General features: G+C 38.0%; 1 protein-coding gene across 1 annotated transcript in view; it reads left to right on the forward strand.

The window, feature by feature from the left end:
• TBCD (tubulin folding cofactor D) overlaps positions 1-11,868 on the forward strand; it is a 112,602-nt gene that overhangs the window by 2,077 nt on the left and 98,657 nt on the right. Inside the window, exons 2-7 of the mRNA XM_010008241.1 lie at positions 1,270-1,320; positions 1,508-1,605; positions 2,283-2,384; positions 4,401-4,544; positions 5,329-5,384; positions 9,146-9,278. Of these exons, the coding sequence (XP_010006543.1) occupies positions 1,270-1,320; positions 1,508-1,605; positions 2,283-2,384; positions 4,401-4,544; positions 5,329-5,384; positions 9,146-9,278 (584 nt within the window). The remainder of the gene's footprint in view (positions 1-1,269; positions 1,321-1,507; positions 1,606-2,282; positions 2,385-4,400; positions 4,545-5,328; positions 5,385-9,145; positions 9,279-11,868) is intronic.

Raw genomic sequence — 11,868 nt, forward strand, 5'->3', positions numbered from 1 at the left:
GAAAGAGAGGCAGGAAAAGGAGAGATTAAGTAGGCGTTTTGGTTCTCTTTAAGTTTTCTGTCCAAATATCTGAAAGGATCCAGGCAATTTCCAGTGCAATCCTGGCTCACTTGATCATCTCTTCTGAAAGCCAACTTTAATTTCTGTTGCAGCTTTTTGTTGCTTGTAGGCTTAAAGTGAAGTATTTTTGTTTCTGAAAATTCTGGCAAGTTGTTCTTGGGTTCAATTTGTCTTTCCTTAAGTCAGTTCCCAAAATGAAGATAACATATATTACTGGCAGGAAGATAAAGGTGAGTAGTGCTTAAAGTTTAGAGCAGCACGGAGAGTAACAGCTACACTTTGTCCATTTTAAAATGTGTCAAGGATTCTTTGTTGAATAATTTCCTGTGTTCTGTTTCAAAATAAAAAACTAGCTCTGAGAACTGTGACGAGACCCTTGCTTGCCAAGGACCACTGTGTGGTTTCTTTTTCTGCCACAGTCAGGGAGCTCAAAAGAAAGAGATGACAAACGTGCAGTTCCTGAGCCTTGTTTCAGTACAGATCTCGGTGGAGCTTTATCTTTAAACATGTTTCAGACATGGGAAGGTGACTGACTTTGTGGAGAAATCCAGTGTGTCCAGGGAGAACTTCCCCATTGCTGTATTAGCCCCAGGGTTGAAAAAGTGTCATTCTGCTACACTTCTTGATACTGGGATATCTTTGTGTCTGGAAAGGTAATCGGTAATTTGACATGCTAACAAATAGGATAGTGTGCAAAATTAAGTGGGATTCTGTTTGTTAAGGAGGAAGTTGTGAATAGCAAGGCAGGAAGGTGTAAAGCTGTGTTCTGGTTGCTGTGTGAGCAAGAGGGCAACGTAAAGCTGGTTACACTCTGTAGTGGTTTAATATTCTTTACTTCCAGAGTTCCATGAGAAATGATGTGCTGGTAAGTTCTGCTTAGGAAAGGAGAGCCACAAAGCTCTGCAGTGAGGAAACTGAATGGTTGCTTGTTTCATCTAGTTGTGTACATAGAAATTTGAAAGACTGCTGGAAGGGAGTTTACGATTCAATGTAGGCAAGTGATTGTACTACAGAAGGGGACAGACTGTGTTTTTACAGTTATTTCTTCATAGTTTTCCTACTTCTTCACCTTGCTTACAGGTGGTGCCAGCACTTAGGTTAAGGATACAGGAATCTTAAGCTAAAGCTATGTAGAATCAGGGGTGTATCTCATAGTAACTGCCTGTAAGAACCTTTAATTTGAATAGTTGATTACAAATCTCTTTTCAGGTATAATGGACAAGTATCAAGAACAGCCTCAATTACTGGATCACCACCTAGGTAGGCAAGTCATCTTGAAACATATTTTTGTTTATATATTTGAAAATCTGTTAAACTAGAGCATCCATATTTGCATTACAAGATTGCTGTGGTTGATATTACTTATATCACTACTGTCTCCCTCTTTATTATTTCAAGGATGAGAAGCTGCATGTAGTTTCACCTTTGTTTTCTCTCATTTCATTAGAGTGGATGATGAACTCATTGTTGCATGTGGCACGGGACCATGGATCTCCTCCACTGCTAGTTCACCTGGCTTTTAAATTTCTTTACATCATTACAAAGGTAAAAAATAACCCCAAATATAATATAATGTAAGTGAAGATGTGAATTTTAACAATTTCAGATTTTCCATTATAGTAACATAAATAGTTGCCTAAGTGATGCAATGAAATGTTTAAAAATATACTATGAAAGATTAGTTCTGTTTTTTATCATTTTCATGACAGCTTATGTTACTTAATGATCCAGAGTAGTGCAAATCAAGGTCTGCATGCAGATATTGAGATACTGAGTGATAAAACTAGAGTCATCATAGTAAGAAGAATCAAGTATAATGAGGAATTTCTTTGTGGAATTTCCATCTGAGCATAGGAGACATTTTTTGACTGTGAGGGTTAAACACTGGAATGGATTGCTTGTAGAGGTTGTGGGGTCTCCATCCTTGGAGATACTGACTGCCCTACTGAACATGGCCCTGGGCAACCTGCCCAGGTAACTGTGCTAGAGTTGGGCTAGACAATCTCCAGAGGAGATTCTTTTAAAGGTAAAGAATTGTCATTCCATTAATTCTCTGTAAATTTGTAAAAAGTTCTCAAGGTATTTAAGAAGTTTTTTTTATGTCCTTGCTGTTCTTACTGCATGAGAAATCATATACAAGCAGCTCCTGAAAGCTCTTTTCTTTTTCCTCAGTACCTGTGGATGCCAGATGACTTAATACATCTTGAAACTTTCTGTTGCAGGTGAGAGGATACAAACGTTTCCTCCCACTGTTTCCTCATGAAGTGGGTGATCTACAGCCTGTTTTGAATATGCTTGCAGACCAGAATCCAAAGGACTCTGAGGTGAGAACTTGCTGTACTTTTGGTTAGTGTTTATGTCTCCAGCATGAGATATGTTATGAAAACAGGCTGAGAGAGTTGAGGCTGCACAGCCTGGAGAGGAGAGGGCTCCAGGGAGACCTTAGAGCACCTTCCAGTGCCTGAAGGGGCTCCAGGAAAGCTGAGGAGGGGCTTTTCACCAGAGAGGGCAGTGATAGGACAAGGAGTGATAGTTTTAAGCTGGAAGAGGGGAGATTTAGGTTAGACATCAGGAAGAAATTCTTCATCATGAGAGTAGTAAGACACTGACTGGAACATGTTGCCCAGGGAGGTTGTGGAAGCCTGGGGGTGTTGGATGAGGCTTTGTGCAGCCTGGTCTAGTGTGTGATGTCCCTGCTCATAGCAGGGAGATTGGAACCTGATGATCTTAGAAGTCCCTCCCAACCTTCACCATTCTGTGATTCTATAAAAAGTTGATGAACAGTGTAAGAAAAAAAATCAGGAGAAAAATGTATAAAGCAGTGGTACATCCTGTCTGGTGTTAACTGAGCATCTGGATTTGATATGAAAGTCACATTAACAGAAGAGGAATGTCTTATTGAAGGACAGATGTTGTGCTTTTATTTCATGGGATGTGTTCTAAAGATTTAGAAGTGATGGCAGGTGAGGTGCAAGTAAAATCCAACCACTTGTGTAAGGGAACAAATTAATTGAAACAACAGTAATAAGAAAGACAGTGAAAGATACTGAACTTCCAGAAGGAATAACTGAAAAATTCACTTCCTAATATGGGTATTATTAATAGTCATGTTAATTTAGCTTTTGAAGTCCTAAAAGTACAAGTATATGAACCAGGGTATTTTAGGTTTTATGTATTTATTCCTATTGCTTAATATAAACAGGATGTTTTTAAAAACTTTGGGATTTGTCAAAGTTGGTATGAGAGCTTCTATTTTGATGAGAAAATGAAGATGACAGTTAATTTGTGTAAGTTAATAAATTGTATTTACTGTTCTCTGATCTGTGAGGGGGTTTTTGTATTTTTTTTTTCCCCTGCTCTTTTGGAAGGAGGGAAGAGAAGATGGGAGAAAATTTCATAAATATGGCATAAGATGTGAAATGTTTGGATTTCTGCCTTTTGGTAATATATTCCTGGGTCTGGAAAAATATAACATAGAATTTCAGATTTCTTTCTACCCTTTTGCAATTTGAAAAACACAGTGCAACACCACTTCATTATGTGCCCTGATTTAAGGTTTTATTTGGCTGGGAATGTTCTGGGGAAGAATTCTAATTTGGGAAAATATTTAAGCCAAGACCTTTTTAAACATGAATTGTGATCATAGAGTCGTAGAATGTCTCAAGTTGGAAGGGACCCATATGGATCATTGAGTCCAATTCCAAGATACTGTAGTTCATATTTTTGTATTTTTTAAGAAGGAAATACAAGAAGTCCCCAAGGCTTATTAAGGTTGGGGAATTTTAAGAGAGATCATAATCTATTATAAGCCACTAAAATGATTGAGAGGAAGACAATAATTGTATCTGTGCTCTAAATTAAAATAAGTTTTTATAAAGTCATGGCCTCTGACCACTTTGCTGTTGTTGATGTAATTGTAAAGCTTTCAAGCTTGTAAAAGTTCTTTCTTGTCTGTCTGTCTCTCAGAACACATCTCAAGTTGTTTCAGTAAGGCCATGAAAACATTCCATAAGAAATCAGGAAGAAGAGCATACTTGTCTCTTATCTGTGGTGAAGCACAAATGGGCTGAGGGAAGAACAAAACAGGAAAAGGGCGACATGCACTTTTCCTATGGGAAGGAAATAAGCTTGTCTAGATTTCAAATTCAGGTCCATTAGTTTTGTTACAGTTTTCCTGTTTGAAATCTCTTGTAGTTCTTTCCCATTTGGTGTTTCAGAGCATTCAGGTTCAGAGTTTTCATCATCTGACTTTGAAAGATGCTTAGAGCTAGTGCAGGCACCTTGTTGGAAGATGTACCAGGAAAAAGGAGTCCATATTTTGTTTTACCATTCTTTTCCAGACTTGGGAAACTCGTTATATGCTTTTATTATGGCTCTCCATGATATGCTTGATTCCTTTTGATCTGGCCCGTTTTGATGGCCATGTGGCTGAGGAAGGGCACGCGCGGCTGCCCACGATGGATCGCATCCTGCAAATAGCCAAGGTGAGTATAACACTTCTTGTCATACTTCAAACCTCTGATATTTTTCTTAGGCTTTAATCTTTCAATATATAAGAAATCAGTGTCCTTTCAAAATGCTGTTTTGGGCTGTATTTCCTGTGTCTAGCCTGTAAAGAATTTCCCTGTAGTTTTGGAATCTCCAACATGTTGTTTGCTGCTTTAGTGTCAGATGAGACTGTTACTTGTTTTCTCTGAAGTAATAAACTGTCTTATTTTATGACTCTCTGATATCAACACATCTTTGATAGAGGTAACAGCTTTTAGTGTTTGAAAATACCAGCTGGCTTTTTCTGAAAGCTAATGTGGTTATTTATATAGGAAATGAGCATCCCATCGGGATGAGTAACACTGGAATGTGGAGTGCACCACGGTCTTTGAACAAAGATAAAATGTCACTAGGTGTAAGCCAAAGTGGCTGACTTGTCATCCTTTTAAGATGAAATTAAACAACTCTCTCCCCAAATACCTGAAGAACCTGTGCTTGTGAGAAAGTGGCTTATCTCCTTTAGGTGTGTAGTAGCACTTACATGGCTGTTAGTTAAGGTAATCTTGCTTTGAGGACACTCAAAGGGAGACTTAGTTGTCTGAGATGTGGTTTGTTAAATGGGAAATTTATTTTTTGCAATCTTAAGCTCAGTTTGTAATAATAATAATTACATAATATATGTAACCATAATAATGTTTGTAATAATAAGTATTAAGCAGTATGTCACATAGTTGTTATTATTCATGAACTCTTTTACAGTTACTTTTCTTTTGCCTTTAGTGTTACTTGGTTGTCAGTGATAAGGCTCGAGATGCAGCTGCTGTGCTAGTTTCAAAGTAAGTCTCTTATGCTTTTTGGCAAAAAGGAAAAAATCTAACTTCCATTTCTCCTGCCACTTTTCAGTCTGACATGCTAGTTATGACACCGTTGGGAGGAATGGAAGTTGCAAGCTGTATGTGGGGTGTTGAACTTGCTTGAATCAGATGCAATTGTTTGTTATTGGAAATGGTGTGTTTTCTCCTGCTTGCTAGAGAAATGGGCATCTGTCACAGGTGATAAAGAACTTCACTGTTAACAGAGTACTGTTCAAACTGCCTTCTAGGGACTTGGTTTTACTTTGTGTTGCTGGTTTTTGCACTCTGTTGCATGGCAAATAGAGCATTGGTACTTGGTATGACTGGCTTGATGTTTCCTAGTAGGACTTAAATGACAAAAGAAAATAGTAAGGCTAGCTTTTAGTTTCTTAATATCCCTCTTGTCACTTTCTTCAATCTCTCATGCAGAAAACAATACTTCTGCCTTCTTTGAGTTATTTGACAGTAATAAACCATCAAATTAAACAGGTGTAGCATAGTGGAGCTTTCTAAATCCCATTGTTTTCCACAGTTGGTGTTCAAGCACTGAAGAATTTGTGACAGAGGTGTAGTTGTTCTGACCTTTTTTGCATCACTTCTGTAATAGTGGTGTTAGGATTGTTTATAAATTTGAAATAACCAACTTGTGTATCACTTCTGTGCTCTCCTGGTGCAGTAGTGGAGATGGGTTGCACTTGTGGTGCATGTGAAAATAAATTGCAAAGCCCGTAAACTGTGCTAGTACACACATATCTTAATTCCAGTATACATTACAGTTCATATTTCTGTATATTCGAGTGGAAGAAGGCTTTAGGAAGCTCAGTTTGTTGTTTGGTTTTTCTTTCCTTTCTTTTTAAAGCCGGCAAAACCCCGGGATCCGCAGTGACCTCTGCTCCATCTACACTAGGGGGCTCTGCCAACATAGTTTTGTAGCTGGAGGAGCCGGGGCTCTGTCGGGTGAAATGATGATGGTGGTTATGGGTAGCTAGGCTGAACAGTACAATCTGAACTAACGTTTTTCTCTGAATTAAGAGGCACAAAATTTGTGGGATTAATTGTATCAAAGTAGTTGTTAAATGTAACATTTATTAAAGCAGATTCTGTCTTTTGGGGAAATAACCATGCATGTGCTTGGTTTAAACTTATGCTGAACTTAAGTCATGGTCCTCAATGCTTTATATATTTACATTTAGTGAGTATAATGCTGCAGTTCTGAATATGATGCCAAAACATTTTGGTTTGGTACTTACAGTGTCATGTGGAAAATTCATGAAGGAGTTGAGACTGGAATCATAGTTTTCTGGTGACTAGACCTGTACTTTTCAGATTTACTCTCAAGTGTTTCAGAACAAAATTTAATTAAAAGCAGAAATAATTTGAATAATCTTTAATAAATAATCTCAACTATTATGTACATATTTCAGTATGACAGGATGTTGGTTTGTTTCCTTATCCTAATGAGTTTGTGCAGTCATTTTGGAAGTGGTAGTTGGAAGTTGCTTTTCTAGGATTTTTGTGCATCTGCACTGGTCATCTGTCCTGTCAGAAGCTGACAGAAGCAGAGGATGGGAGGGGAAAGTGGGACATAAGAGTGAATTACTCTTGAGCATTCATATGTGCCTGAACATACCCTTTGTCTTCACTTCCTAAGAACCCAGAAAAAAACCCAAATCAACCAACTGTGATACTCCAGAAGGTACATCCAGTATTTGGAAACCTTTTCAAATAAAGATGATAATAATTTAAAAAGATTATTTTATCCCATTACACTAATTGAATTTGCATTTCATTTGCACTCCAGGGTATTTGTAAAAATAAATTACTAGTGGCAGCATATATAGAGTAATGTGATTGATGATAGCATTGCATTCAGCAAAACTTTGTGTTTGTGCAGTGCTCAGCCCTGGATTTCAGGGGGATTTCATAAGTGCCTTGCACCCTAAGGCTGGGTACTATGCAGGCGTGGTTTCTTCACCTCCATTGTACTGGCTGATTTAATTTTAATTAAAAGTATATATTAATAACAAGGTGATAGATGACATTAGGCCGGTTCTAGTACCAGTTGCATCAATGTGTGCAAGACTGTAATGGAAACAAAATTACTATTTAGTGTATTTACAATTGTTTAGTTTATTATTAAATCATCATTTTCAAAAGAACCTAATGATTAAAATACTTCAACAGCAATTAGAAGACCTGGGTTAGAAGACCCGTGTCCAAGGTCTTTTGGACTTTATACACTTAAATTAACTGCTTTCACATCCCATAACAGTTCTTTAATGAACAGGCATAATTATTCTGAGACAAGATCACTTGAAGTTACACTATTAGGTTGGCAGGAATACAAACATCCTAGGATGGACAGAGAGATAATCTTAATCCCGTAACATGCTGAGTAGGGAACTTCTTGGGTAGAAAGGGAAGTTCGGGTTCTGGTTGCTGCTTTAGGGATTTTATGAATTTCAAGTGAAGTTTAGAAACACCAGGATCCCATACTTCCTCTTTTCCACAGTAATTTACTTTTCATAGGATACAGGGGCTGGATCTTGTTTTATTAATTCTCTTTTCTGTCTGCTTGGTGACCTGGTTGCAGGAGGAGGAGATGAGTCTTCTCCTTATCGTGCTTTTAGTCAAGAGGTTAATTTAAACTCCTTTGAGCTGAGGAAGGGTCTAGGAATTAGTTCAGCTACTCCACAGGTTACTTCTGTTACCCGTGCTGTTGAGGAAAAGGTGGCCTTGTCTTTGCTGCTCTGTTATAAAACAAATCATCCCCCAGCTAATCCCTCTCCCAAATCCTTATTGTTCTGTTGCTAAACACAGTAGATTCTGATTTTGTGGACAATTTGGATAATCATATTCCTGCTCATTGTTTCCTGAGTTCTCTGTATATAATGTTTCCCATGAGTTAGCTCTTTGTGCAGTTCCCCATTTAATTTGTAGGTGTAGAAAGTGACCAGATCCAGGCTCTGCAGGCATCCCTCTGGAGTGCTAGGAATTGTCCTTCATGGGCTTTCCCATGGACCTTGTTGTTTCCTTTGAGAACAAAGTTTCTGAATCTCAGCTGGACCAAGACCCTAATTTTTAGGTGCTAAGAATTCTAAAAGAAATAGCTGAAGCAGAGTCCCTAACAGGAGCTTGGCACTGGTGATGACTTGAGTATAGGCTTAGGGGAGTAGTTTGACCACGATGAACTTCTCTTGCCCTCTGTAAGATGGATAAAAAAGCACCTCTTAACCTGTCCAGTGTGTTAAATAGCAGGTGTTTGACCTGCAAATCTAGCACTGATGGTTGTTCTTACTGTTCCTGGCTGGTAACGGTGCACGTGGAACCACTTGTTCATCCACACCCATTTTCAGATTTGCAGCATAGCTGCTCTTGGGGAGAATGGTGGAGAATCCTTGGTTTTGCTTCTGCTTTTCACTAATTCTAAAGTAGAAAATTTTTATGTGGGGCCTTTGGAAAGTTTGGTTGTTGGTTTTTTTAAATTTTCATGAAAAATTTCTAGAATCCAAGTTTATAGGTTGGTCTGAGGTGAAAATGAAATTCTGGGTCAGAGCCCTGCTCGGAAACAAGGACTAAACTTACAAAGGTTTGAACAGTTCCCACCCTCAGCAATTTGGGAAAATATCCTTTGGAGAATATTTTTTAGGAACTGCAACCAGTTTAGATAGCAGGAAAAATTATTTTTCATTGAGAATTGTAATGTTAGTAACTGCAGTGTTTTGCTTTTTTTCCTGTGACAGGTTTATTGTCCGTCCTGATGTCAGGCAAAAAAGGATGGCAGACTTCCTGGACTGGACACTCTCAATGTTATCTAAATTCTCCTCTGAGACCATGGAAGGGACTGTTGTTATGAATGGCATGCTCCAGGCCCTGGTAAATACTGTTTTTCCTTCTAAAAGATTATTATATTTATGATCATACAATACTGCTATGGTTGACCTTTAGTAGAAAGTGTACAGAGAGGTTCCTGCTTGTTAAAAAACAGTGAGATAATATACAGCTAGAATTTCCTGCATCAACATTTATCTTCCCATGTATGTATATTCTCTTTAACTATTGGTGTCTTCACCAATTGAAAGTGGTGTTGTCAGTATGGACACTTATAAATAATTACCTAAAATGCTTTAAAATATCTTAATTGTATATTGGTAGTGATTTCATAAGTCAGCTTGGGTTGTGGTTTTGGGGTTTTTATTGTGGCGTTGTGCTTTTTTTGCTTTGACTAAAACCTTTGAAATAGATTAAAAAATTAGAAACCATACAAAATGAATCAGTTGGGCTTCTGATATAGTAGTGATCCCTCCTAGACTTTCCAGAACTGGCAACCAAAATGCAAGTGATTCTTGAAAGCTGTTATCAACTAAAATCTGGTTAGCAGTTTTTATGAGAGATACTAAACTTGGATAGTCTGAAAAAATGCCAGTACTTTCTGTGGTTGTGCTTGCTAACGTGAGCTGGTTTTTTGTTTAATGCTCCTTACCTGGTGAAGTAACAATAGTTTGTGACTCAAAGAGCTGAAGTTTTAGTTTGGATTTTAGGACTTTGATACTCTGTATTGGAAGAACTGTAATTCCTGAACCACTACCCTGATACATCCTCCTGTACATTCTAGGAGTATCTTTTTTAAAAGCTTTCCTCTGGTTTTACACCCTTAAAAGTGTTGGGGTGTGTGTTGAAATACTGGAATACAATTCTGGTATCTCTTCCAGTTTTGATATCCAAATATATTTAGGTGGAATGGGGGGTTGTATGTGGGGAGAAGTTCCTTCTTGTTGTTGTAGCTGACCTAAGTTACAGTAGCACAAGCAAAGTCAGATGAGACACTCCTGTACAGTCTTTGCACAGGTTTAAGGATTTGTTGGTGTTTGTGTGAGTTTCTATAATTTGCATAAATTTGCAGCTCTTTTTAAATAATTGCTATGAGGACTTGTATGGAGTATGTTACTAAACATCAAAGCAAAGTTCTAGAACAAGTGTGTGGTGCATGTTCTGTTGTGTTTTTTTTCTTCTCTAGCAGCTCTTCCAAATCAGAAGATAGAAGGAATGATCTATATTTAGAATAACTTAAGACTTGCTGCTTAAGCAGGAGGAAGCATTATTTGTATGCATTGCAGCATGTTTCAAAAGACAGAGTGATGTTTCATCATTTTATTGTCAGATCTGGAAAGGGAGACTGGCTGCCATTGTAGGTGCATGATGAGACCTGTAGGATGTATAATGCATTAGTGTTTTGTCATAATTCCTTTGAGTTTGACTTTGGCTCTATCCACCTGTTCATTAGTGCACACTAAGCGAAACAGGTGAATACTTAACAAGTAGAACCGAAACTAGAAAGTGATACAACATACCTGGAAGCAGAAGCCTCCCTTCTTGCATGTAGATTATTTTTTCCTTCTTTGTGGGATAGTAGAGGGTATTTATCAGGCCAGTTTTATTCGTGTCCTACAGCTCATAATTTCAGTACCAGTTGGTGGGTATGAGCAGACTGAATTTTTAAAGCCTTTTCTTGCACTCCATCTTCAGTTTTTCGTTTCAGGCCCTACAGTGTCAGCATGAGTTGTGTCATTAGGAAATAAAGATTTTCAGAATGATATGTATGCAGATAGGCTGGAGTGGAGTAAGAAATAGTTATTTCAAGAGTTTAATATTAAGAATTTAGTAACACTTGCAACAATAGCATATTGCTAAACTGAGAATATCGGCCGAAACGAACAGTGTTTGAAATACATAAGACTTTTCTATTAAACAACAAGATTTTAACAGGCTGTACAGAAACATAGTAAGTAACTGCTAAGTGTGCAAAGCAGAACACATTCACATGAGGGACAACTAAAACTTCAATCAACAAGCTTTAAACATTCTTTGCCCTTGGATTCTTCTAGCAGTTTGTTACTCTAAGAGTCCAGCTGTAGTGCCTGGGCATTTCTGTCTGAAGAGAAGGAGAAAAAAGACCATTTTTCAGTTTCAAGTCAGTACAGCAAGGAATGTTTGAGAATGTAACAGGCATTGGGACTGGAACCCACCAGAATGGAGCCAAAAAACCTTTCTCTGTCTTCATCGGGTCAGTTTAGGGCTGCCCCTGACAGGGTGGGTTTCAGTTAGATTATGATATTATGCTGATTATGGTCTGCATTTAGGAAATAGCTTGTAGTGATTTTGGCAAGGCAAAACTGTTTTAAAAAGACACGAAACTCTTGCATTTCAATGAACTGAAACTGCAAGTCAGGTACGCAGTGAGTAGTTCAGCACTGCTGCACTTTGATCTGCCTCCTCGTGGCCTTAAGTCTTGGTGATTAGCTATGCTACTGTTTAATCTAACTCAGCATTATGTGTAGAACAAGTACTACTGTTTCATGGTTCCTGTTGAAACACGCAGCCTGCATTACACATTTTAATTCCACTGATGCTTTTTTCTTTTTTTTTCTTTACACCTGTCGTCAGTAATAGATCATTTCACATCAGG

This window comes from Chaetura pelagica, unplaced genomic scaffold (genome assembly GCF_000747805.2).
Source record: "Chaetura pelagica isolate M959 unplaced genomic scaffold, ChaPel_1.0 scaffold471, whole genome shotgun sequence".
NCBI lineage: Eukaryota > Metazoa > Chordata > Aves > Apodiformes > Apodidae > Chaetura > Chaetura pelagica.